The 27,004-nt window shown below is 42.3% G+C and overlaps 1 protein-coding gene across 1 annotated transcript in view; it reads right to left on the bottom strand.

The window, feature by feature from the left end:
• Window positions 1-17,868, bottom strand: part of FBXL4 (F-box and leucine rich repeat protein 4) — a 55,748-nt gene extending 37,880 nt beyond the window's left edge. The window contains exons 1-3 of the mRNA XM_086461351.1: window positions 17,759-17,868; window positions 16,370-16,959; window positions 6,633-6,978 (exon numbers count right to left, since the gene is read on the bottom strand). Coding sequence (XP_086317477.1) covers window positions 6,633-6,978; window positions 16,370-16,878 — 855 coding nt within the window. The 5' untranslated portion in view covers window positions 16,879-16,959; window positions 17,759-17,868. The remainder of the gene's footprint in view (window positions 1-6,632; window positions 6,979-16,369; window positions 16,960-17,758) is intronic.
• Between the last annotated feature and the right edge of the window lie 9,136 nt (window positions 17,869-27,004).

Below are 27,004 nucleotides of genomic sequence, written 5' to 3'. Positions count from 1 at the left end.
GCATAATAATGTCTAATAAAAACAAAGTAATACAAATTTTGTTTAATGAAAAAAAAAAAGTTATTTTGTAACTTCTGAGCAGTAAAGACAATGGTGAATGAATCTATAAATGCCTCACCAATGTCCCTTTACGCTAACTGGACTTCAGTGAATATTGCATAACATACAGGATGGTGCAATCATTCCACACCTGAGATTGGATCTCTTGCCACATGAATGTCTCAATCAGAAAAAATAATCCTTTATTTTTTACTGAAATTATGCTGCTTCATAATATCTAGAAAAAATATGATATGTCACTACTATGACATTGAGATATGAAGCAGCTTTTTCTGGCTTTTGATTAATCCAAGATAACAGGTTCCAAACCTACAGGCTAATAACCATTAATCACCGTTAGTCTGGAGTCTGGTGTCTGTTAAAATTTGCTTTTTATGTATGTGTATCCTAGCATAAAGTACAATTTGATACCATATTGAGTACGTGACATGATGTGCTGTATTGTGCTATACCATGTTCATGGTGATTCCAAGAACGCTGCAGAACTGAGTATCTGCTTTGAAAACTAATTTTGTAACACAGTTTCTCAACTGTTTTTACTCTGCATTTATGAACAATGGCGGCAAACATTCTTTGACACTTTTCTAATAAATTGGTCAGTAAAAACAAAGATTATTGGAAAAAAAAATACAAAGGAGTATAAAGAGGAAACCAAAATATAATTTATACAACACTGATCGCCTTTTTAGGCTATGATGGACCAAAAGTACTTCCTCCCTCACTTCCAGGGCAAACATGGCACATGCCAGCTTTAGAGATGTGGCAAGATCAACACCACTACAATGAAAACCTCCAAAACCTGGAGGTGTCTAAAACATAATTCTCTACAATTCAACGAACAGCAGCATACAAATTCATTGTGTGCTGTTTCAGCACAAAAAATATCCTGATTCACACTTGATTCGTGTGTGTTTCATCATCATCACAGTCCCCAATTGCAGCACCTTACAGATATGCCTTTATTTTGAATTACCATTTAAAAAATATAACATCTTAAAAAAGCAGGTATCTCACCCACTGCAAAGTTTGCTTAAAAGCTCAGACAGGATCTCCATCACACTCTTCAATACATGGGGTAAAACTTTACCAGTGGCATAGCTCCTAATAGTACTTACCTACCCAAAAGTTTCTCCAGCTTTCTTAAGTATTTTTGCTGAATAACAGCAAGCAATAACCATTTGTACCCAATGAAATACTTTCTGTGGCTAGAGCACAATAATGAAGAACTTGATTTGGTCAGAAAATAATGCTTGGATGCTGATCAGACCTAGAATATCTGCACTTTCTACAAATCTCTTTTTCAGTTCTTCAACACGACTCCCTCCAATATAAAAACACATTGGCCTATGCAAACCACTCATTCAGAAACACACAAATGAATGACTTGCAAATTCTTCATCCTGCAGCTAGAGCTGTCACAGCTTAGACTCTTAATTAAGTAGAATTGATACTAAGACATGCTCAGATAAAGGACAAAGGATACACGCACAAAAAGGCAAAGAGAGAATGCAGGTAGGAGAAGATGGTATTCCAGGGCTTTTGACACTCCTCAACATAGTTTAAGAAAACACAGTCCCTAGTTTCACAATCCTATAGCTTGCACCAGCAAATGCATACACATTTAATAGCACACATGAACACGTGCAAAGTGGATCTTCCAACTGTGGATCTTGCAACTGTTTCACAAAACACAAACATTTAAGTCTCTCTCTTCTTTATTCTACTCACATAACATGCTTTGACGGAGTGGGTCCTACATCACCAGGCTATAGGCTCTGATCCTCTCAGCAATGAAAGGCTGTAAAAGTTTTAAACCCCTTCTTGATTCAACGAACAGAAAAGGATCTTACTGACAGACTGCACAACCAAATAATCGAGACTTCAAGAGAACTAAAGCTGGACAGATCTTCTCCATGTGCTATTGCTGCGAGCCCAGTCTGCTATCAACTGGCAGTATATTGGCCACTGACTGAAAGGGAATCTTGTGCCATATGGTTATTAGCTGTTAAGACAGCTTTTAAGACCCTCATGAGTTTCTCTTTCCAAAGAGAGGCATAAAGCCTTCCTGATTATCCAAAAGCCTACAAGTACTTGTTCTGGAAAGAGGCAAGAAGTTTACTGTTGAGGGGAAAAAAGTGTACAACACTTAAAAATGCTCCTGCTGATTGCTCCAACTCTTCTAAGTATCATTTAAGGGATGCAGATCTTATATTCAAGACCCATTTTCCTGGAACATAGGTGCCAAATCCACATTTAGCGGTGAAATTCACTTCCCCAGTAGACATGAACAGCTCATAAATCTTGTAGGCAGCTTTAGGAAAAATTGGCTTCAAGGAATGACAAAGATGTCATTTATATCTTTTTATACCAAAATTTATATATATAAAAAAAATCTTTTGGACTGCAGCATGCAGGATTTCTCCTGACTCTCCTTTCTGGAAAACAAAAGTTAGGTTCTTGGTACCTGGCACATCTTGGTGAGTCTCAAACTGCACAACGGGTACGCTCTGGCAGGTATTCCTCACTTTTCTCAAAGGCTTTTAACTTGTTCAGGCCTTCAGGTCTGAAGTATTCCTGCAAAGCCAACTAAGGCTAAGGCCTTACTCCTTCCACTTTACAAGCAGCACAAGTTAGTCAAGGATAACTGGGAAGACACACAAGGACATGAAGTATCTCCTAGAAAATCCTTCCTCAATTTTAAGGTAATTTTGGAGAACATATGATAGTACTTCACAGCTACTGAGGGCTGGTTAACACTGTCCATGAGCAGGGAAGGAAAATTCTCTTACCTAGTTCATCCAAGATTTCACACTTTCTTCTAAGGAAATCTGTGCCCCAGGAGTCAAGTATTTTTCTCTTTTGTTGGCAGGAGCAATCTAGACTCTTACAACATTTTTAAAGCTCACACTGCAGCAAGCCATTCCTAATGCCATTTTGAGGAACACCACAGTCTATGAAAGGATAGTCTATAGAACTTGCAGAAAGACAGCGAAGGCAAAACAAAGGCTGGAAGAACTGCTGCCTACTTTAAGACTAGCACAGAAGACTGTGGTGGGCTGACCCTGGCCAAAATGCCAGGTGCCCACCAAAGCCGCTCTATCACTCCCCCTCCTTAACTGGACAGGAGAGAGGAGAGAAAAAAAAAAAAAAAACCAACAGGCTTGCGGGGTTGAGATAACGACAGGGAGATCACTCGGCATTTACCGTCACGGGCAAAACAGACTCCACTAAAGGAAAAATGTAATTTATTGCCAATTAATTCAGAGAGGAGTAATAAGAAATAAAACCAAATCTTAAAACACCTTCCCCCCACCCCTCCCTCCTTTCCCGGGCTTAATTTTGATCCCGATTTTCCTCCCTCCTCCCCACCCAGCGGCACAAGGGGGAAAACAGGGAATGGGGGTTGGGGTCAGTTCATCGCACTGTTGTTTTCTGCCGCTCCTTCCTCCTCAGGGGGAGGATTCCTCACACGTTTCCCCTGCTCCAATGTGGGGTCCCCCTCACGGGAGAAAGTTCTCCATGACTTCTCCAGCGTGAGTCTTCCCACGGGTTCAGTTCTTCCTGAACTGCTCCAGCGTGGATCTCCTCCATGGGGTGCAGTCCTTCAGGAACCGACTGCTCCAGCGTGAGCCCCCCTCACGGGGTCACTAGCAGCAAACCTGCTCCAGTGTGGGCTTCTCTCTCTCCATGGGCCACAGGTCCTGCCAGGAGCCTGCTCCGGTGCAGGCTTCCCACAGGGTCACAGCTTCCTTCAGGCATCCACCTACTCCAGGGTGGGGGCCCTCCACAGGGTGCAGGCAGTCATCTGCTCCACCGCCCATGGGCTGCAGGGACACAGCCTGCCTCACCATGGTCTTCACCACAGGCCGCAGGGGAATCGCTGCTCCGGCGCCTGGAGCATCTCCTCCCCCTCCTTCTGCACTGACCTGGGTGTCTGCAGGGTGTTTCTCTCACATATTCTCATTCCTCTCACTCGCTGCAATTACTGCTGCCCAACAACTTTTTCACTCTCTTAAATACGTTATCACAGAGGCGAAAAACGCTGTCGCTGATGGGCTCGGCCTTGGCCAGCAGTGGGTCCATCTTAAAGCCGGCTGGCATTGGCTGTATCCGACACAGGGGAAACTTCTAGTAACTTTGTACAGAAGCCACCCCTGTAACCCCCCACACTACCAAAACCTTGCCACGCAGACCCATTACAAGACCATTCAGTCTATGTATTTTGTGCATTATGGAGAGCAGTACGAAAAACCCTGAAGCAGCTCAAATAAGGAATAGGCTTATGTACAAAGACTTACAACAGTTACATGTTCACAATCAACATGAACATATAAAAATGATAAAATTTTTCATGTAATGTATCAATCAAAAGTGGAAGGAGTCTGTGGTTGCCTTCCTTCATTATTACAAAGGTTCGAACACTTCCCAGAAAAATCTGACACTTGTCAGTCTTGAAGACAGCATGCAGAGTACTGTTCCCATATCTGATGCAATAGAAAAACCTGTCATACTACAAAGTACATTTTTGTTGTTCTTATACCCAAACCTTCCAGCTGAACCAAGAAAGTAGGAGACTGGGATTTCTGCTGTGACAAAACCAGTCCAGAAACAGTCTTTTGCAGTTTTCTGATAAATATTCCACCCATATTTTCAGTTTCTCTAAATCAAAGCAGAAGAAAAGAAAAAATGTGCTTGGTATTGATAGACCATATAAATGCACTCATGAAACCGAACATGTTAAAAAATGGATAAAAAAGGAAGCTGGTACACAAACAGGAAAGCAGAAAAGCACAATAAAGTACACAGAGGCAGAAGTTCATAGGAGTAATAGGACTACATGAATACTTCCTAAATTATTATCTTAATACATATAATCATCTGGAACAGAAAAGAGATTCATCAATCTTTCTGGTACTCTGCTATACTACAAAACAATTTATCCAGCCTTTTCAAACAAGACTTCCTAGATTTAAAGCAAGTCTTCTCTACAATCGATTTCTTTGAATGACTAAACACATTTTCAAAATGTTACACATTTTAAGACATTCTGGAATCAAGTGCACCTTCGCATATGCAAAGTATGTTCTTTCCTTCAGCACTGATACACAAGCACCAACAATAAAATATATTAAACACTAGATGGACTCGAGGGGAAGGGGGGAGCGACACACAAACCACTACTAGAGCTAACTCAGGACGAAGTCAGAATCCTCATTTATATTATTCCGCTGCAGCAACAAAGAAAACCAAACTCAAGAACTGAAGAACACTTAAAAGAGAAGATAAATACACAGGAGAGAGACGGAGAGTTGTTACATTCTCTTCCTCTCTCTTTCCTCTTTACAAGCACAGCAAACTTCTGCAGGTTACTAGGGCACACGGTCACCCAACCATGGCCTTCATGTGCTGGGTACTTAGAGACAAAAGATGTGACAAAACCAAACCACCATTTGATTAGATCACATATTTCTGAAAGTGCCCTGCAATCAGTGACAGCATCTCTCACTGACCTCCCTTCGCTTTCAAAAGCGAGTCTGATTCAAGCCACAAGCACTCTGAGCATCTGACGAGCTACAGCAGTAAACAAACACTTGCTTCTTTCGCCAGACTGCAGTACGCTGAGGAGCAGGAACAATCATGTCTCTGCCCAAGTCCAGAGGTCTGAACAGCAAGTAAAGGCTCATTTCAACTATATGCAAACCCAGTTTATTTCAGGAGAGGTGAAGACAATTATTTCGTCTCTCAGTTCTTACTCTAACTAGGGTACTAGCCTCCATAAACAGCCACACCCCACTGAGAATTTCCTGGCCTGCACACAACATTCAGCAATCACACTTCACAATCTCATTATACTGGAAATTACAGGAAAGAAAAACACTTTATCAACACTGACTCTGAGCACACTTGCAACTGCCCCACTGCCAGGGGATCAAAAGGAGTAGTTTCTTCACAACTGTTTTCCATGCTAGTGACAGAATAAGAAGTAGCAAACATCAAAACAAGACAGTGTATAGAAGTCCAGCTACAACACTTTTCACCTGCACCATGATTCAAAACTTAGCTGGGTGGAAGAAGCTTATTTCTTAATAATATGAAAATATCACAGCAGTTTCAAGAACAAAGTTCTGTTTTTTTGTAAGAGAGATAACAGGAAAAGAAACGTTGAGCCTATTACAAACTATTTCCACTTCCAGATCTTGATTTCATCTTTTCAGATCTTCTTCATCAAGCATGAGGACTAAAACTGCTGGAAAACTGCCAGAAGCTTGTAAATCCAAGAGCTAGAAATTCAAGGGTAGAATAATTGATGTAAAAGTTGTAAGTGGCCAGATTCTTCAGAAACAAAATTGCAATAACTATGCAAATACCAGTAAAGTGGCTTGCTAATATCCATCCATGGAAGCAGCCAGACTTACAGAACTCAGGCATAACTATACAGTAACTGCAGGAGATTCACAAAAGGACGCAAGGAACTCTAACTGGAAAAAACAACAATCTTGACCAGTACCCTATAAAGCATCTTTGCATCCTTAATGATCAAGAAAAACACATTTAGTTTAAGCTTTTCTTACCTCATAAGGCAGTTTATCAAAATATCCATTAGTCGGCCATTCCCTGAGGGTAACAATGCTGAACTGTTTATTAAGGGTGTCCATTCCACAGTCATACTTTTCTTCATCCTCATCTTCATCAATATCATTCATATCAATCATCGAAGTCTTAAGTGAAAGCACAGGTCTCTCTTTCACACCGTGTAGTACTACTGCATCCAACTCAGTGTAATAGTCCAGAAGAGAGCTGTTCACTTCCAGTCGGATTAAGTTTGTAGGAAAGTTTATCTGTTTGATACAGGGTGTGAATTGTCGAGCCTGAGGACCATTCACCTTTGTAGGTGCCTCGGACCAAAGGATTTCCCATCTGTGAAAGAAAAATTGCACACACAGAAGTACACAGATTAAAATCAAAGTTACTAAAGCAATTCCTGAACACAGTAAGAGTGCTTTTCTGTCAGAAGTATTTAACAAGCAAGAAAACATGGTTGGAAAGACAATGAAAATTACATTTTCCCTAGACTGGGTAAATATCCTAAGGATAAATTTAACAGGGCACACATTCACAACCTTAGCATATTTTCTCTGCATTGCTAACTAACAAAACAAGCTGTATGCTCACAGTCACATACTTGTGTTAAAGTACTGTTACTCACACACAAGTTGTTCTAACATCTCACAGGTAAGGTAATCGTAACAAATGGATTACAGATGTCTTCACAGTGATGGCATGTTAGTATAAGTATGCAGGGAACAGTCTTGCCATATAACCCAAATATACAGTCAGCTGACCTCTCATTTCCCACAAAAGGTTTTCACCAAGAAAAAACAAACCCAAAACTCCACATCTCAGACTCTTTGACATCAAATCTGTTCAAATTGCAGCATCACAAATTACTAAAAAAATAATCTAGACTCTACTTTGTTTACCTGTCTAGGCAAGCAAACTATTCCTTTTAAAAGTAATTCACTGTCAAATTACGAAAGAAAATAGAATCTTTAAGTCATTTTTGAAAGGTTCCTCTGCAAAAAACATTAGACTTTCCAAACTGCTAAACTTAAAAGTTTTTCTCCTCTTTGGTCCAGTGACAGAAGGAGGTTCAGAGCATGCACAGAACTTCCACACATACATCCTTACTTTCACACACAGACCTCAAATCTCCTCCAGTAAATGACAGCAAAACCTGCTGCCAATTAATAATCTGGAGAATCAAGTCTCATATTCATTAGGTCTTCAGTGCTCCCAAACTTGCCAAAAGCTCTAAAAACATGGTCTTTACATCTGCATGGGTCCTCACCCAGTGAATGGATTTTAGAGGTCCTTCAGTCACTGATGACCATCTTTTCCTCCCTCAAGTCTAGCTAATTCCTAAAGAAGGAAGCCTCCAGCAGCCACTGCTGATACTCCCTTGGACAGTATGCTCACAGCAATGTCTGCATCCCCTGTGTATAACCCAGACACTTCCACATCTACTCCACCTCTTTCTGTTCACTCTAGTCCCAGCTTCAAGGATTCATCTCAGGCTACTTGTCCTGTCACACAGGTCTCAGAAATGCTGTATCTGCTCCCTAGCATCTAAGCATCTCCTCTTTCCTTACCAGATACCACTACTCTGAACTTAGAAGTATTGCTCAACACTGACATGTACTGCAGAACACACAGGCGGAAAAAAAATTAAAAAAAAATATCAAATCAAACATGCTTTATTTTGCACAACCAAACGCTTAAATTTCGTTCATCGTCACAGAAAGTAAAACACAATTAAAGACTTTCATTAGAACATAGTGCATGGTTTAAATAAGGCTTAGAAGCTCAACATTTGCCACTGTTTTCAGGATAGGAAAATTAATTTGTATCAGCTGAAACTTCCATTTCACGATGGACATTTTCAGGAATGCACAAATAAATTTTCCTATCCTACATCATGCCGCTCTCCACAAATATCTTACAGTAGAATGGGAGGCCTGCAGAAGTCTTCTGTCAAAGGGAAAAAAAACTCATGAACTAAAAACAAACATGCAGGACTGGTGAATACATGGCACATCGGAAAGTACCAACATGGAAGAGTGGACAACCCTAAGGTTAACAGTTTTTAAAAGAGAGACTTATTACTAAGAAAAGATTTCATTCATTTAGGAATGTCAACTCATGGCAAAAAGTAACAGACATAATGGCACTGTCACACCCACTCACACAGGTCAATTCCCTAAGCAAATACTTAATGTTGGCAATGCACATGACCTTTCTTGAACACATCCAGATCACCATCTGACATTTTACTTAGACACTTTCAAATACCCACTCAAACTATCCTTAGGGAAACTCAAGGCTAATTTTTTCACTAACTTGCACACACTGGACCATCAGCTTTTAACAGAATGTGTCTCAGTTATTGACTCCTCCTTTGGTGCCTTGGAGAGAGGATTATCTAGCAGTAGCAGAGCTCTGGAAAAAAAATAATGCATCTGGAGGTTTAGGTTCAACAAATTACAGAGCAATAACCTCCTTCAGCAAGCAGTGTCTCTAGTTTCCAGTCTGTAATAAACTAGAGAAAAGGAAAGACACATAGCATGGTTTTACAATCTTGTGAAACTCTGCATTACATATTAAGTGCTCATGATCAAGACCAGTGACTATTTTCCACTGTCCATGTCATTACTGTTTTCTTTTCATCAACAGCCCACCAATCTAGCTTTAAAGGAGTCAGCTGTTGGTTTAACTGAAAAACCTCAAGCCTATCAGGTTGATTTTATGTTCTTCTCTGCCTTGGTGGCCACCACACACAAGAACAGACCATAGCAATTGCCCTGAGTCAGGGTTGGTAAATTCTTCCTGAGTATAGGTATACTCTTAACACACCCATTACTGCAATTGGAAGTGGTCTCTTCATCTAGCATCAGCACTTTGACACTTAAATGGGCTACATATAATCTGAATGGGAGTGAAGACTTCATAGTTGGAAATGGATCAAAAAAGTCTAAATTTCCCAGAGGCTTCAGTAAGAACTTCATTTCTTCTGTTCTGGAGCACTTTTTTGTTACTGTCACGCATTTCAAAATCCTTCAGAAGAAAGGCATTTTGAAAGTTGGTCCTGGTTTGAGAGTGCATACCAAAATCGGCTTCCCTAACAAGGTTGCCTGCATTTGTTCCAAGCTGAAGATGCTCGATAAACTAACCCAAAACAAAGAGAAACTGAATCCCAACAAATACCTGTAAAGAAGACAAAGGAATTTTCTGTCTCCTGCCCCCTTTGAGTTAATCAAGTAGCTCTCAAAAGAATCAAGCAGAATGAAATGACTGAAGATAGGACATTGTCTGTCCTCAAGTCTTGCAGATATATAGTAACAGCTGATCAAATATGTTGTAATAAGAGTGCTTTGATAAGAAGGTTTCACCAGCAATGGGCTAGAAAGCCTCAGTCTTTACAGTGCCATGTAAAGCCCAGATGAGAGGCAGTAACATCTGTATTATTTTCCCTAGTGACTGAAGAAAATTAGGACTTTAAGTGAGTTTTTCCATTCAGTTTTAATGGACCCAGTTTTCCCATTAGATTTCTCTCTACCTCATGAAGACAGCCAGGAACTCATTCTGCTCAAATTTCTGATACTAAAGACTCCATGCACTATGTGCTAAAAACCCCAGAAATTCCCATTCTTCATCCCTCAACATGAAGGAAAACAGTCTAGTGATTTTTAGGCTGAGAAACATACTTGCAAGGTTTGCGTCAAATGACAGCACATATTTAATGCTTGTTTAATTTTTTATTGACCTAATGCTGTTCGAAAGCTTTTTAATGGCTAAGATGACGCCTGAGTAGACCTGGTTATTTCTGAAGAAAATATATCATAAGAAAGATTCTTTGGAAAAGTAGCTCCTAGGAAAAGTAATCAGATTTCTCTCCAGCGAAACAAGATTAAACTTTGCGTGCAATCTGCTGAGATTTCTTGCACTGTAAAACTGAGACTGGTGTAGAAAGTGAATAAAGTGCCACATGCGATTCAAACACCAAAAATAAACACCCTGTCCCAAGAAACTTATAGCTGTGTTAAAAGTCAAAAGAAGGTAAAGTTTCAGGTGGACCAACAAAAAGAATATAAGGAAACTCGGAGAACATGACCACACCTTTGCTGAAATCACAACTTCTGTAACAACTATAATCGTGAAACACGACTATAATACATCCCATCTGCTCCTACCCAAGCAAGTGCTCTGTAAATAATCCATAGGCTACCCACAAGAAAACGCCTCCTGCCTGCTAACATGCCAGGGATGCTTCAGCATGCTAGGTTCAAGATAACCTGGAATGTGCACCCCTGGCCACAGCTCTAAGCTCGTAAATACAAAAGGCAGGGAAGACTCATTATGAGGACAATTTTAGAACCATTCAGAATATGGTGATAAGCAGAGTTCACAGCAGTCTAATTAGTATGGGGGAATATGCAGCAGATTGTCATTTCTACTTTGAGAGTTCAATTCTGAAATACCAGAGAGAGCAAACAGGACTCCAAGAATGCTCAGGGCATTTAAAATAGCAAAAGGTAATTCAAATAACTGCCCTGTCCACATAAGCTTTTTATGTGTTTCTCAAAATGACTGTGTCCCATGAACCCAGAATTCATTCTTCTGTGACAGTTATCTGGACAAGAAAAAGCTGTTCTCCTGAAGATGTCAAAACAAGTTATTAAGCAAGGATGGAAACGGCTAGAAGTTAGGTTGTGTGTTACACATCGGTGAGATACAGCCCTGAAGGTCCCTTATCACGCTCTAATGTGTTGATGGTCTCAGCAGTGTTTTGGGTGCCTTCATCTGAGATTCACAGGAAACAAAAGGTACAGCGAAAGAACCATCTGAATGCCGCTCTCTACAAGCAAGAGATGATATTTTACATTCACTACACTTTCTGGTTTCACTCCCTTTATCAGAACGGGGGATTTTTTTCCATCAAACATTTTGATCCCTATCCTGGCTGCCAGCAAACAAATCTGCAACATTCCCACCTGGATTAGCATTGTATTGCTTGGACACAGTGAACTTCCTAATGGAAGGAGAGGGAGCATTTACTCTGTCCATCGTCCTTAGCCTGCTCCCCTGGTTGCAGCAGCTTCTGCCTCTACAGGCTTCAAAGCCTTTGGAAAGAGAAAGGAACCTCACATGCAGCAAACACAGCTAAGCTAGGAAATACTGAGCCAAGCTGTTCATCTACAAATCAAACTTGGAATTTTGCTCAAAAGAGCACCTAGTAAAACTCTAAAAGACATGAAAGAAATTACATTAAATAGAAATAAATGGTGGGAACACATAAGGCAGAATGGAACTGCTCCTAGCCAGTCAAATCATCACGGTATCTCACAACCTAATCAGTGTTACACATTATCTGTGGAAAACAAGGAAAAAAAAAAAAAAAAAAAAAATCACTAAATCTCCAACCTACTAAAGAAGCAATCAAATCATGGCAGAGCAGTAAGGACATATGCTATGAAACATCACCCCAAGCACTGCCACACATCCCAGACTAGTTAGGAATCTCTGGTTTTGAGCTTTTATAAAAGCACACGAATATAGTGGTGTCACTATAATGTACACGAGATAAGAGAAGCTGTCAAATTAAGTTAAAAAAAGACCACGACAGAAGAAGAACAGGGACCAATGTTTTTCTTTTATATTCCAAATTTAAAAAGCAAAGTTATTTTTGTAAAAGGAAAAAGTTGAAAAACTTCTGAAAAAATTGTTTCTGACTTGAAAGCTCCCATTTAAACACACAGAAACTTTTCCTGTCTGACAGCAGCTAACTATTAGGAGTTTCAAAATGTTTCAAAAGGGCTGACACCAAAGAAGCCATTAGGGAATCGCCAAGAGTAAGCCTTCTGGGCAAATGAGGAGGAAAAAGAAACAGGAAAGAAAAGTATTTTCCTCATCACAGAAGCTAGCTATATCTTACCGTATGAGAAACAAAGAAAATTCTCTTGCTTGGGTTCAGCTCACACCACTACCAGGTGCAGTGTCCCCATCATGCCTGTGTGGAGCTCTGCCTCTTCCACTGCCTGAAGAGGGACTCATCGTTGTCACTAGACCCTAAGTGAGCAGAATGCACACCACAGCATGCACACCACAGTACGAAATCTCAAGGCTACACTAGTATAATAATCATAGCACAACACAATACAAAAAAGGAGGGATTTCTTCACCACATAAAATCTGAGACTATATGCGACAACACTGCCTTAATCTCAGAATATTAATTTTTGCTTGGATTTTCTGCACTCAGATAATTCATGTAACAAATCTGTACGCAGATACTAACATATGTTAGCATAGTTTAAGAAATTACCAAACACTTCTCACCAGTCAAGGTGTGAGTGGCACTAATGAAAAGCAAAAAAGGTCTCCATGTGTAAAGACAGCAGTTTCCCTGACATTTATGATTTTCAAAAATTGTTTCATGCAGAGGAGAGTGATGTAATGTCTTAAAGGAGCAAAAGATACAACAGGACAGAGAATCCTTAAATTGCTGGAAGCTGGTTAAACCATAATGAAAAAACTTCAGATTAACTGTCATGTTTTAAGCACTGGAATTATTTAGGAACAAGCACATTCCATTCTGTAAAATAAATACTTATTCTCATTCCATGAAGAGCTGATCCCACCTCCAAAAAGACTTGGACTAAAGGTGATCCGAAAGTGTCATACAAAGCTGTAACTGATTTAACAGTATACAATGCACTAGCAGCAGAGGAACACGACTAAAGTCCTTTTTCTGAACACCTGCATAAGTCATTCTTTCATGCAACTGAAGCGTAAAGTGAGCAACAGAGCAACACACTGGCCAACTATGTGGGCTATAGCCATTATTCTGCAAGAATATATAAGGTCCTCTTGAGCAAGGACTGTGGCACATCAAGTCCTTACAGAGCCTCCTGTAGGTTAGAAAGTTTTGCACACAGCAAAGCCTTGGATGAGTTGATGCTTTAAATACTAAACAAAGAGAAAAAAAAAGATTACTCAGCTGGACTAGTATAATCCACTAAGTATAACATTTAAACCAGTCTCAGCAGACTATTTCCTCTCAACAGTTGACACTCAACCATTAGTTTGGCTTTCTTTTTATATCAAAGTAAGAACTGGTGAAAGGGAACTTATCTAATGATTTGCCCTTCCTACATCAGCGTTCAGAAAGAAAGAGATCCAGAGTCGGCTGATAAAACAAAGCAGCGCTTTGAAGTTTTTAGGCAACAAGGTGATTTCAGATTGAGCATCAAAATAGTCAGAAGAGGAAAAGAAGGTTCTAAGTGCTCTTTGAGTAATTGGAACATGGCTTTTTTAACAGAAGAAAATAGTATGGTAGTTGTTCAAATCCCAAACATCAGTTAATCACAGGATCACCTGAGATTATCAGCAGCATTTCACCTTCAAAAAAATAATTCTTAGTTGACATCTCAGAGAATTTTTGGAATTGAAAACAAGGGATCAAGAACTGAAGCAAGAAAGAGACCACATCCTTGCAACTCTTCATGCTCCCTTCATGAAGGTGAGCAAAGGAACAGAGAAAAAATACTGGATACCTCCTGTGGAGAAAGGGTTCCTTCATCTTCCCTTCAAGACATGATGCATAAGACATGTTTGTCTCTTTCAGATGAAAGGAGGAGTCAAAACCAAATATGCAGCTCTGAATGCACAAGTGCTGCTGAGAACAGGTAAGCCAAAAGAAAAAAAAAAGTCTTTCTAACACTTCTCCAGCATCAAGACTGTCAAGTACTGAAGATGCAGCGCAGACAACTGGTTCTGAGGCTCCCTGAGACAACCTTCTTCTAACCAAAAACATTGTTCACCTAGGTAAGGAGAACAGAAGATACTCCTGCCTACAAATTAAAAAGCAGGGTCCTACAGAAACTTCATCCATTTTTACGGAGAAGGGAAAGGCTGAGCTCTCACCTTAACCACACCCCAAGAAGTCATAAAGCACATCCCAAAAAGTTTTATACTAGTATTTTCACTTCTGTCTTCTTTTAGCTCTCTGAACAATTTTCTCTTCGTTTCAGTGCACCTTACTAAACAGCTCCTTCAATTAACATTTCTTGAGCTTTCCTTCAATGTAACTTGGTCTTTACACAAAACTAAAAAAATTGTATTGTTTTAAGAATCAAAACCTAAACAAACATTTTTCTAAAACAGCATTAGCTTATTACTTGGTATTACAACCTTGTATGCCCTGCAGCACACTACTTTACTATCACTCTAATGCAATATTATCAACGGCTACAGAAATAACCTCTACATAAATCTGTGCTAATCATAAAATAAAGTAGTAAAACCTACATCATAAAATAAAAAAGTAAAATGAAAGTTCACAAAGCAATTGGCCAAAAGTCCTTGCACATTAGGTTCTAAGTTCAAAAGTCTTAAAAGCTGCCTTCACCACATACCATCCTATAAATAAGTTCTGTATTACAGTGCCAAACATACTCCTACTTCTGAAGTTAGGCAGCCTATTATTACTAGTTTGACCTATCACTGTTCCTTGAATTCGGATGTTTACTTTAGAGTTACACACTAAAGACACCAGACAGCTGTAAAACAAACTGCACTAAACAACAGTAGATGACAGAATCACACAAAATGTATTAATTGGGAATTTTGAATCTATAACATGACATCTGACTTTCTAGGGGTTTTGAGTAAGCATCAATGGCCTAGTATCAGGAAGCATGGGATACTACATCAGACCTAAAAGTATGGTTTTTAGCTGCATCTGTAAAAGGCAGGCGAGGGAAAAAACACCAAGCATCCAAGCCAACGCTGCACGTTAAAGGAATACCATATTTTTTGGCATATTATTTTCTACAGGACACATTTTGTTAAGTCTTTCTTCCGCCGGTTTTCCTTTCCTTTATCGGTTTGGTATCATTTCATCTCTTTTTGATGTATACGGACTACTTTGAATACACTGATAGCTTTTCCCAATGTTTTTTCCCACTACGTACTTTCACCTGTTCCCTTTCTCCTTCCTTTTCTACTTCCTCACCTCCTCGCTAAGGGCTTTGCACCTCAAACACAGTGTGGTTTTTATTATCTCACCATTCCGCAGGTACCCCTCCTCCTGCCCCTCAACTGGAATTTCATCAGGAGTTCCTGCTATGAGGAAAACCAACAGGATTGAATCAGATTCTTTTAGTCTATGAAGCAAGTGTAAAAATGAAGTGCGGCTCATACCCTTTGATCAGACCAAAAATAAAGATCAGGCAAATGGTATCACCTTTTGTTCGACTGCTCTGTGCTTCTGTTTTTGGCCTCATTTCCATATGAATAGTTATAGAGACCAATTATACTATACATACAACCTAAAGCATGCAGAGAGAAGAGTTTATGGCTGCTTGATGCAGGAAGATACAGCAACCCTGAATCCTTGGCCTCTTCTACACAATTTGCTTTTCTTACTGGAGAAAGATAAGAACTCAGAACTGCCATTTCAAAAGTGATTTTTGTACATATATAGTAATTATTGCTCATAAAAATTCCAACACAAAAACTATCATTACACAAATTAAATCTGATATTAGGATCTGCATGAATTCCTACCCAAAAATCCACATCTCTGAAGTTGCTATAAAAACGTCTCACCGCAGTTTTAAAAACATGCAGAAATAACGTTAGTGGGTCAGATACAAAACAGAGAAATATTAGGAAGTAAAGTTCACTAAATAGCATTATTTGTAGCATTTAACATGTTACAAGAAAGCATAAAGGAGAAAAGAAAAATTACCTTACTTCAGCTGGTGGGTTTTGTGAGTAAGGATTTGCAGAGCATGCCAAAATCCTGACTACAGCTCCAGGATGGTATGTTTCCAGAATGTGCACCGCAGTGGGATAAACTGGTTCCTCAAAAGCAAGTTCCACATAGTCCTGGCTACAGAAGGTGGGTGGTGTCCTCTTGAACGGCAGCCGAGCACTAGGGCAACGATCCCACCAGGTCCCATAAGTTCGAAAGACAGCAGTCTGAGTAAAGTCACCAGAACTAGGGTACACGTTCGGAATACCTGCTAAATTCCACATGGTATAGGACATGCTGTTTTCACTGCCATAGTGAGAGCTGAAATCCAGCACTTCTTTGGCATACTGAACTATTTCAACGTTGATAGGTAAGGCTCGGGTGTTTGATTCAATAGCCCTCCGGCTGTTCATTTCTCCTCGCGTTGCTGTCCTAGCTCGGCGCCGAAGGCACATATAGTAAAACATGCTCAGAACTGTTAACATGGGAAACACTGGTGACATCTAGATATGACTTAGGAAGACGCGAAAGGTCAGGAGTCCTTCATAAGGTGCGTTACCTGCTTGTGGTGTTTTGGAAAAGAGCTGATAAAACAGAATGAATAAACACAGTGAGCAGATAAAACATTCTTAGAAAGCAAACTGTACTCTTTTGAACACCCCCTTAAACAAAGTACTGCTACCAAAACATTAATAAACTATTACGTTTTATTTTAAGACAATTATTTAGTTGGAGGCTACCAAGTGTGGCTTCCCATTTACTGTGTTTTTAAAAAAAAAAAAGAGAGAGAGAGAAGACACTGAAGAAACATTAACCAAAAGACTAGTGGTTAAATTAAGCATTATTTTCAGGAATTTCTTAAGAGAAAAAAATCTTGTACTGACTTATGGAAATGAAATCAAGTATGAAATGAAATCTGGCGCTTGCAGTAAACAACTGCAGAAGAGTATCTGAAAGTACAGCTAAAATTATCTGCAGTATATTTGAAATACTTACAACTAACTGACTTTTCATCAAAGTAGTCAGGTACCTACTCAGGCTGCAGCAGTATACAGCTCGACAAAACCCAAGTAACTTCACTGCTTATATTTTGCAGTAAGACTGCTCCCAGACCCAAATTAGTTCATTTAAAGCTAGCTCAAGTATATCTATATATTATATTATAATCTGGAGAGTAAATACACCCTTCAAAGACAGCTCCTACAGACAGCTGGACTGCTACTCCAGCAAATTCTTTCCTCTAATTTGTTCCCATAATTTGTGAATGGTTTCAAGACTGAAAAGAAAAAGATTTGGGCAGTTAATCTAAACCAAAAACTTAACCCACTGCTTCCTACATCAGAGCACTAGCCCGAAACAGACTCACAAAAATACTGTCTTTACCCTTTGAAGTTGTCCATGACAGCATGCACCAATGATAGAAGGGTCACCAGCCTCCTGAAGGATGTTCAGAATTCATTAATGACATCATCTTCCTTTAAGCCAAGCAACAAAGTAAGTCTTCAAAAGAGTCCTGGCATCAGAAGTCCCCATAGAAAGCATTTTAATTCTGGTAAGAAAAAATATTTCCATTTATGTAACAATTCAGTTAAAACACAAAACGTACTAGATCCGCATACTGCCAGGTGACCTAAAAAAATCAACACAAAACGTACTAATAATTAAGGATACCAACATCTTCTACACAGCCGACACCAAATCACAAGTAAAACAAACAAACAAGGAGGTTTAACAATTAGAAAAAGCCAAATTAAAAGTAAGTCTCTTTACTAAAGTTTTCTATTTACAACGGTGAAGAAATATTTATAGCTGAATGTTGTCTTCAGGACACAGAAGTGCTGTATCATATTCCCTGCTAACAAAGATCCTCTTACATATGCTTGTCCCATATTTAGCAGACGCTCTATACCTGCGTGATGTAAACTGTTAGATTTACCAACACACAACAGAACGTGGAACGTATTCCCTGATTTCAGCTAGCAGTACACAACGCGCTTGGGCAATAAACGCAGCACTCCAGAATTCACATCCTCCAGTATCACAAACTTTTTCTCACAAACTGGCCTTCTGATTAACTTCTTCACCAGCTTTACTAGGAAAGAGTAAGGAGTAACGCCCATAACCTGTTAGAGGCCAGAACACGGATGACTAAGCGTGTCTCAAAATAGAGTAACTGTTTCTTCGACAGCCTGTACTGGAGTTGCCAGTTAGTTTATCACAGGACACAGACTGTGGTAATCACTGAACCACCAGAAGCGACTCTTCTATTGCAGAAGACGCATCCAACAACAACTAACATGATGCCTCACAGGGCCCGGCAGACAAACCACATACTTAATGTTTGCAATGTGTACAAGTGAGACCACACTTTATATACAGCTTTTGGAAGCATAAGCTTAAAGTAGGGTAATTAATTAAACAAATGGAGATGAATCAGTCTCTTGTATGCCTCTCTATAAATCCACTGTGCATGTTTCTTGGGTAATCGCTTGTTTCCCATACTCACAAAACACACACAGACGTACAAACAGCTCTCCCTCGCTTGAACATTGCCAACACAGCGGCACTTGCAGTAACAGATAAGGACAGGCTGCACTATTTGACCCTCTTACTCGTGACAGCGAGAAAGTTTACTAATGAAGTGCTCACTTCTCACTTTCTTGCCTCTTCTATTATTAGCTTTTTGTTTAGTTCCTGCCCTTCATTCAGTTTCACATGTTGACATAGCTGTCAACAACATGAATTACTCCTGACATTCTGTGCAGAAGGGAATGACTAAGACGATACGCTGGATCCACTTCAAGCTCTCCTGGAATGCCAAAACCCAATAATGTCACATTTCCCCCAAACATCCTGTTGAACCACCTTTTAGAAAAGGCACTAGGGAAAAAGCAGCACAACCCCCAATCTCTCCTTCTAGAAGAAAAAAAAAAACACACCCAAAAAACCAACTCCAAACTAAAAACTGTTATTTTATCTTTTCAGTGTGGAGCTGCTCTAAGATGTAAATGGAGATTACAAATACATTCTCCTTCTGGATTTTTCCCTCTTAAGAAGAAAAATCTATTTACAGAGTATGCCAACAGACATTAAATTTCAACAAAGTTATCGCTGTCAAGCCCTGGAATTACGTGTAGACCAGCGTTATACACCAGCTTCTCACTCAGAATTTCACTGATTAACATGGTTTGAAGGCTGCTCCATGGAAATTACGGCTTTACAGAGCTCAATTTTAAGAATCATTCAGCTGGTGTACTTCAAGATCAGGTGCGAAATCACTTGTCTCACATACGCATCCTACACAACTTCACGTCTGCACCGCGAACTCCTGGCTCCCGCTGGCCAGAGCCCAGAGCTCTTACAGCGCCGTTGTAAAACCCAGCTGTGCTCCCCACCAGCCTGTCAAAGAGCAGCAGAACCTGCTGGCTGGTTCAGAGCTGTACATCAACCAGCTGGTCAGTTTAAACCAGGTCTAACATAACAGGTAACTTGAAATCATGCTGCGGATCTTCCATTAGCAGAAGCATTAAGTTGGGTCATTCCCTTCTACCAACTTGATGATTTTACAAAACCTGTAAAAATTTGATATCCTCGACACTGACGTCACTTTGTCAATTTTGGCTGACATGGGTCAACAGGTTCAAAAGTAAGTAAGTAGGAAGAAACAGGGAAGAGCATACAGCTTTCATTAAAATGTATCAGTCTAAACAATACAAGTGGATTACTTCTGAAGAGCTGAAAGCAATATAGGATTCAGTAGTTTGTAACAAGTAAGAGGAAACACAAAACTATTATAAAAGAAGGATAAATAAGCATTAGGACTAAAATAAAAATAGGAACTCTTCTTTTGGCATTTTAAAAGAAGCATTAAGGATTGTATGAAGTTAAAAGACCAATGAAAAATTGCTCAGAAAGTTAAAGGATATAAGCCAGTGAAAGAATTACATTAAATATAGATCAGTAGGGCCAGATGATATAGAGAGATTTCTTCAGGAACTACTACAGGTCAAGCTGATTTCCAATTAAAGGGATCTAACTTTGCAAAAAAGATAAAAATGCAGACTCAGGCCTATGCAAAGCATCAAGATAAACAGCCCTGGAGCAGAGCAGTTCATATAGATATACTCCTCCCTCCCCCAAATTGCTTGATTTTTAAGAGATCCATTTGGGCCTATGCAACTATACCTTCCAATCTCTGGCAGCATCTTCGGCCTGTTGTATTAATTTTTTTTTGTACAGGCATGATTATGCCAAACTGAAGCTTAATAAAGGTTTCTTTTAAACATATCTCATTATCCTCCTCCCAAGCAGCAGCCTTCTACTTCTTTTATTTGGTTTCTTTCATATCATAATTTTTTTCTGTTGGGATACCGTTAAACGGACTGAAATGGCGCTACTGAACACCAGGACCTTCAGCGGCCACCACAGACGGCACGGCGGTTTCATTAGAGAGAGACAGCAATGCGCTGTGACCGCACGGTGACGTGGTGAGGTGCCGCCCTATGCCTACATGCCCATTTTGCACTTCTAGGCTGGATCCCGTCCCCGGCCGCTCTTGGGGCTGCCCGAGCTCTGCCCTCCCGCCTCATGCCCGACGCAGATCCATCCCTCTCTGCGTCACAGCCACGTCTCCAGCCAGCACTGCTGGGGAGCCAGGCAAGTCCCGGGGCTCGCCCAGCCAGACTCCAACCACCCCTGTGAGCAAGTGTCGCTTTCAGTCTGTTCATCTCCCCGAACCAACTCCTCGCCAGCGAACGTGAAGTCGGTGCTGGCTCGAGGGGGCAGTAAGACTGCAAGAGCCCCAGGTCAGAGCAGCTCAAAGGGCCACGGAAATGTTACCTCTAGCTTTACAAGCCAGGCAGGACTCCAGAGAACCACATTGGACTAGACCTGGAATAAAACTTCTCTAAGAGAGAGAGAGAGATGCTACCTTCTTTCAAAATACATTCGAGCCCATCACATTATTTACAATCTCTCCTATTCAGATCATTATTTCATCGACAACTACTTCAATTATAGGGGCAAATGCCCTTTTTATTATGATTAACCCTTCTCCCCTTCAGTGCTATACATACAGGAAGTCTTCTAAGACTGTAATTCATTATTTCCTTCTTTCAAACACGACAAACCTTGATAAAAGAAAAAGTCTTCTGGTTTCTGTACAGATTTCCTGGGAACAGGCACTAATTAAACTAAAGCATTTAAAAGCACTAGATCTCTTCAGTCTATTTTGCCTTTTTTTACAGGGAGTTTATGTACACAGATGTATTTTCCATCTTCCAAGCAACCCGTCCCACTAACGATTACCGTACCTATTAATTTTGATGGGTTTTGCAAACGCAGCTCCCCAGTATCCACAATTTCATCCCATGAAAACAGACACAGGACATAGTTATTCACCAACCATACCAGTGGGAAAAGGTGGGAAATATACAGAAAAATAGTGGGGATTTGGAGGGGCTGCAAAGTGAAGGATGTATATGAAAAACGTAACAAGTAACAGATACTAGACAGGGGGGGGGGAAAAAAGAAAGATGTCATAGCTCATCCCTGAGCAGTCCCTGGCAATACATGTGTCAGACAAGAGTTTGTACCTTTTCGAGAGAAGGAAATGTTGTGTATACAAGTCATGTTTACACCAGGTTTGATTTTTAAAGCCAGAGAAGTAATAATTCCTCTTTACACCAGCTTTGCTAATCTCACACTTGGGAGCACTGTGCAGAGTTTTTTTTTCATTTGACTATAAAAGAAACAGCAACATTGACAAATTTCCAAGAACGTATAAATGACAAAAACAGTAGATGGTATTATCTCTAAAGAAAGATTAATGCAATTTAATATATGCGTCTGAGATAAAAGATGGTAAATGGGTAAATCTCTTGATTATCTTTGTACCTTAATGCACAGAGGGAATACTGGATCCCTACATTACAGGCTAAACCAGAGTATTTTACCACAGGTTCACATCTCTCGCTGTTAATTACCTAGATTATACCAACACCTACACTCAACTTGTTGAAACTAGAAGCTAATATTAATTAAAAATTAATAAGCTTTTACAACACACTTTAAAGTCAGGCCTCGCTTGCTGTGTTTCTTCCTGTAATGTGTTCTGGCACTAAACCCAGCCATTTTACACATTCGCAACTTGTAAATGTACAGTTTGGAAAAAACTGGAACATGATGACAACTCTCTTTATTTAAAATCTTGCTTGTGTTGCCGTCATGAGCACCAAAACATGCAAAATCCAAGAATCTCAGATGGCCTGTTCTTTTGTGCCAGGACCAGAATTCATTGTGTGCTTTAGCATCGCAGTGTAACAGGGACAAAAGCTCCTTTGGCATCTGTTAGCCGCTCCAGGTGACCACCCTGCCTTCCGGGGGTCCTCTTCACACCTACCAGAAATTGCTTCTCAACACGGGTAAACCATCAGGTAGCCCCTTTTAAAAACGACTCATTCTACACAAAGCCTAAAGACACCAGCATCACACGCCACTTCAGTTTGACCAACTGCCTTTCCAGCTAGGGCAAAACTCTCCTCCTGCCAAAAAAAAAAAAATAAAGAATACGTATCCCCCATCCAAGACTACTTCCGACACGCAACCCAAGCGCGTGTGTCCCCTCGCGGTTCTCCTCACCGCGCTGCCCTGCCTCTCCACGCAGCCGTGCTCCGTACAGCACGGCCCGGCCGGGCAGCTGCCCCTCTCGCTGCACCGAACGTAGCTACGAGGCCCCGCAGCGACCTCCCTCCCGCTGCCCGGCCTGCGCTGGCCGTGACTCACGGCTCGCACGGAGGGGAGCGCCCCAAAGCACGCACCTGAACAGGGCAGAACAAATAAACATCGCTGGTGCGGCTGATGCTTCTGGGGTGCTGGGATCGGGCAAGGGGGGTAACTCGTGTGACACACCGGGGACGGTGCAGCGGATCACACCCGCGGGGCGCACCCCCACGCTCCCTGGGAGGACAAGGACCCGCACGGGAGCCGGTGCACAGCCTGTGCCCGGCTCCGCCAGCTCCTACGGTCGTTCCTCCCGCCGCCTCCCCGTAACTCTGCACCCCTCGGGCACCCGCACCCTTGGCTGACGGGGCCCTCCCCCGGGGCAGGTCTCGCCTAGGCCCGCGGGCACCGGTGAGGCACCCTGCAGCAGGCGGGACTGCCTGGTGCCGCCGCTGCCCGCCGGCTCCCCTCCCTGACGCGCCGGCGGGAGCCCGCCCTGGCCCCGGAAACCGCCGCCGGAGCGACGGCCCCGCGGCCCGGCCCTCGCCGGGCGGGAGCACACCTGCGGCCAGCCGCGCCCGCCGCGCAGAACCGGCACCCGCACCGGGCTGCTCCCGACCGGGCTCGGCCGCGGCGGGCCCGGCGGCGACGTCAGGCCGGGCGGGTGTGCGGAGGGGGGCGCCAGGCACCTGCCGCCCCGCCGAGGCGACCCCCTCCCACCGCCCGCGTCCCGAGAGGAGGGGCCCCGGTAGGCAGCGCGGCCCCCCCGCGCCCGCCCCTCCCCTCCCCCGCCCGAGCGGAGCCGCCACCCTACCCCGTCCGGAGGGCGGAGCAGCCCGGGCCGCGCGCCGCCGCCGCGCCAGGCGCCGCCGGAAGCCCCGCACGGCGGCGGGGGCGGGGCGCCGGGGGAAGAGGCGCGGCGGCGGGGCCGCCGCGGGGGCGGGGCCGCGCGCTGCGCGTGCCCGCGCTGGAGCGCGGGGCGGGGCGGGCCGTGAGGGCCGTTGCGCGCGCTTCAGGGTGGGCTGAGGCGAGCGGCGGGCGGGCGCTGAGGGGAGCGGGCGGCTCGGCCCGGCGCGGCGTCCCTCGCTTTGATTTAATTACAGAATGCAGGGACAGGCGGCGGAGGGTTATCGTCCGGTTACTGTCAGTGACCCAGGCCCTCCCTGGCTGGAGTCGTGTTAGGGCTGCGGCCGCGAAAGGCTGCGGTGGGGCGGGCGCTGCGAGCCGGCCTCTGGAATCCCACCGGCCCCGTGGGCGAGCCCCAGCCTGGTTTCTCCCAAAGCTTTTCAACAGGCGGCTTACAAGTCTCGCCCCAGCCCCAGCCCAACCGCGTCGTGCCTTTAACGTGGTGTTTTGAGTCCCCGGCGTGTCACAAGGGCAGCCCTGATTTTAATTGATCTTAATGAGTACTTGCTCCAGCGAGTTGTAGCGCCTCTTGGGTCCCCAACTGGCACGTTGCAACGGCAGTGTCATGTTTTGCTTCCACATCCGTTAATTTGGTACGCATGCCCAAGCATTGCCGCCGCTTCCGACTCAAGCTCCGGCGGTGATCGCCGAAATTGCTGTCGGTCCGTCTGGTCTGCTCATGTCTCCGGCGGTGCTCCGTGGTACGTGGTACCTGGGACCGTTCGGTTATGGCAGAAAAGAGTGCTGCTGACTTCGGCTAGGTGCTCCAAAAATAGTTCTAAAAATCCAGAAAAAATTCGAAATAGTTGATATCTAAGGGACTTTTGGTGTAATGCTTTAATATGAATCCCGTACGTATTTATAATAATTTCCAAAGATAGACAACTATAGGATAAAGGCCTTCTCTGTTGCTAACTGTAGTGGCAGACAGGCCGCTACACAGACCTGCTTTCCCCAAGGGTCACCGGTTTATAGGCAATTCATATACTTACCTGCACGTGCACATGTAGAAATACACATGCATACGTTTTTTACATGTATAAGATGCCACTGTGCCATTTTAAAATAACAATTTAAGGCCCGACTTTTAAGGCGTTGCTTCTACAGAAGAGGAAAGTAGGGTCTTCAGGTTCCTGTGCCAGCAGACTAGCCTTTCTGCGTCATTTAGCTTCACTCCTGCCCTACAGTCAGGTGCTAGCTACAGAGTGCTTATAAAGGTGCTTTCAATAATTACCTTCCCAGGCAGTGGCCACCATTAAATTTGAATCTGTAATTTAAAAAAAAAAAAAAGGAAATAAGTCTATGACTGTTTGGTTTGGTGAGTCAGAAAATAGGTTAGGCATGAAGCTGAATTTTTGTGATTTACTTTGTTTGTGTTGTGGTTTCATTTTAGGTTTTGTACATATCATGCTGTCCTCCATTTTCAAATGAAATGGAGAGAAAGGCAACACTTGGAAGGCACAATTTATCAAACACGTTTAAGACTTCTACTTTAGCATTAAATGTATCACCCAAGAACAGAAACCTGAAAGCTTCTATTTCTGTCTATTGGCTATAAAGAAAAAGCAGGCAACTGGTTGAGGTATTTGTACAGAGGTCTATGTTTGGCCGAATCATTCCTATCCTGTGTTTGTTTTAAGACTGTATTGAGGTTGGGTTCTGCATCAGTGCAGAAGATAGGCAGGTTTGAAAAGTTTTTGTCTCAGTCCACTCATCTGCCAGCTCACAGAGATTGGAATTATCACGGATTCACCTTCCTTAAATTTAGCCTTGTAAAAGTTCTGTGTTTGATCTAGTCTGCTAGGCTTATTCTGTAATCTGTGGGGAGACATGGATACTTCCAGGTGGTCCAGCCTATCCCATTCACTCCTGTGACAGGTGCCTAAGATACCCAGAAGATACCACTGTTTGGAGATACACCTCTCTCCACTTGGCATAGGCCATCCTCAAGCTTTCAGACAGCAAATAGGGCGTGCTATGCGTGAACACATCCTTAACAAGCTAGACAAACCACAGAACCAACTTCATCGTTATCCACAGAGGTTGTCCAATGGCAGGCAGCATTTTAAAACTGTGGCGAGACTAATACTTATTGAAGGGGACAGAGGACATTGGGTGACAGTGTCCTTTTCGTCTAGGCTGCTGTCTCAAATTCAAGCGGTGTGCATTTGAGATGTGCTCCAAATTACTGTCAAATTGTCATTCCACAGCCTTTGTAAAAATCAATTGATGATCTGTTTTTATTCATCAGTTATCCACATCTGGAGCTGACAGATAATTTCCAGTGAGCCATGCCACATAAACACCTTATACATATTTCTATATACACTTCAGGAGTAAAACTAGCTATAGAATATGTTCCAGAAATGGTCCTCTGTATTGAAAGAAAATACACTGGTAGAACAGTACAGGAAACCTTCTGTTTGTAAAATAACAGTGAGACTTATCTTCTGTGTGTTAATCAAACTTCGTTATCACCAAAATCATGTCTTAACAGCATCCTGCTCCTCCTTCAGCTTTTGCTCATTATGATAAGCGGTGCAATGGCTTGCTCATTAGGGAGAAATCTTACTGACGTCAGTAGGAATATTGTTATTTCAAAATTAGGCATAAAGAATGGAAAGGCCATATAGCTGGCATGGTTAAATGTGATTCAGTTGTGCCTGTGTCTATACCAAAGGCATGTAAGGGAATGATATGGGTAGTGACATTTCAATTACTTTTGACTCCCCAGACACGTGGCTGGGTCTTGGATCCACAGTCAGGTACTTTAACTCACTTGTCACCACGGGGCACCATTGTGGTGACTGATAAAAACCTCCAGAGGGAAACTTTCCATAGGAGGAGGAAAAGATCCCACCACATCTGCTATTGTGGCTGGTGGTTGGAGCTCCAAGGCTCTTTTATGTATCTGAGCTCCCAGAAAATGTCCAGATCCACTTTTCCAGGCAAGGTGGTTGTTGAAAAAGCACATGTGGCAAAGGGATTTTTGTTGAGAACAGG

The sequence above is a fragment of the Leptosomus discolor genome, chromosome 2 (assembly GCF_034619465.1).
Source record: "Leptosomus discolor isolate bLepDis1 chromosome 2, bLepDis1.hap2, whole genome shotgun sequence".
Taxonomy (NCBI): domain Eukaryota; kingdom Metazoa; phylum Chordata; class Aves; order Leptosomiformes; family Leptosomidae; genus Leptosomus; species Leptosomus discolor.
The sequence above is the reverse complement of the archived record's forward strand: the minus strand, read 5'-3'. Positions and strand labels throughout refer to the sequence as shown.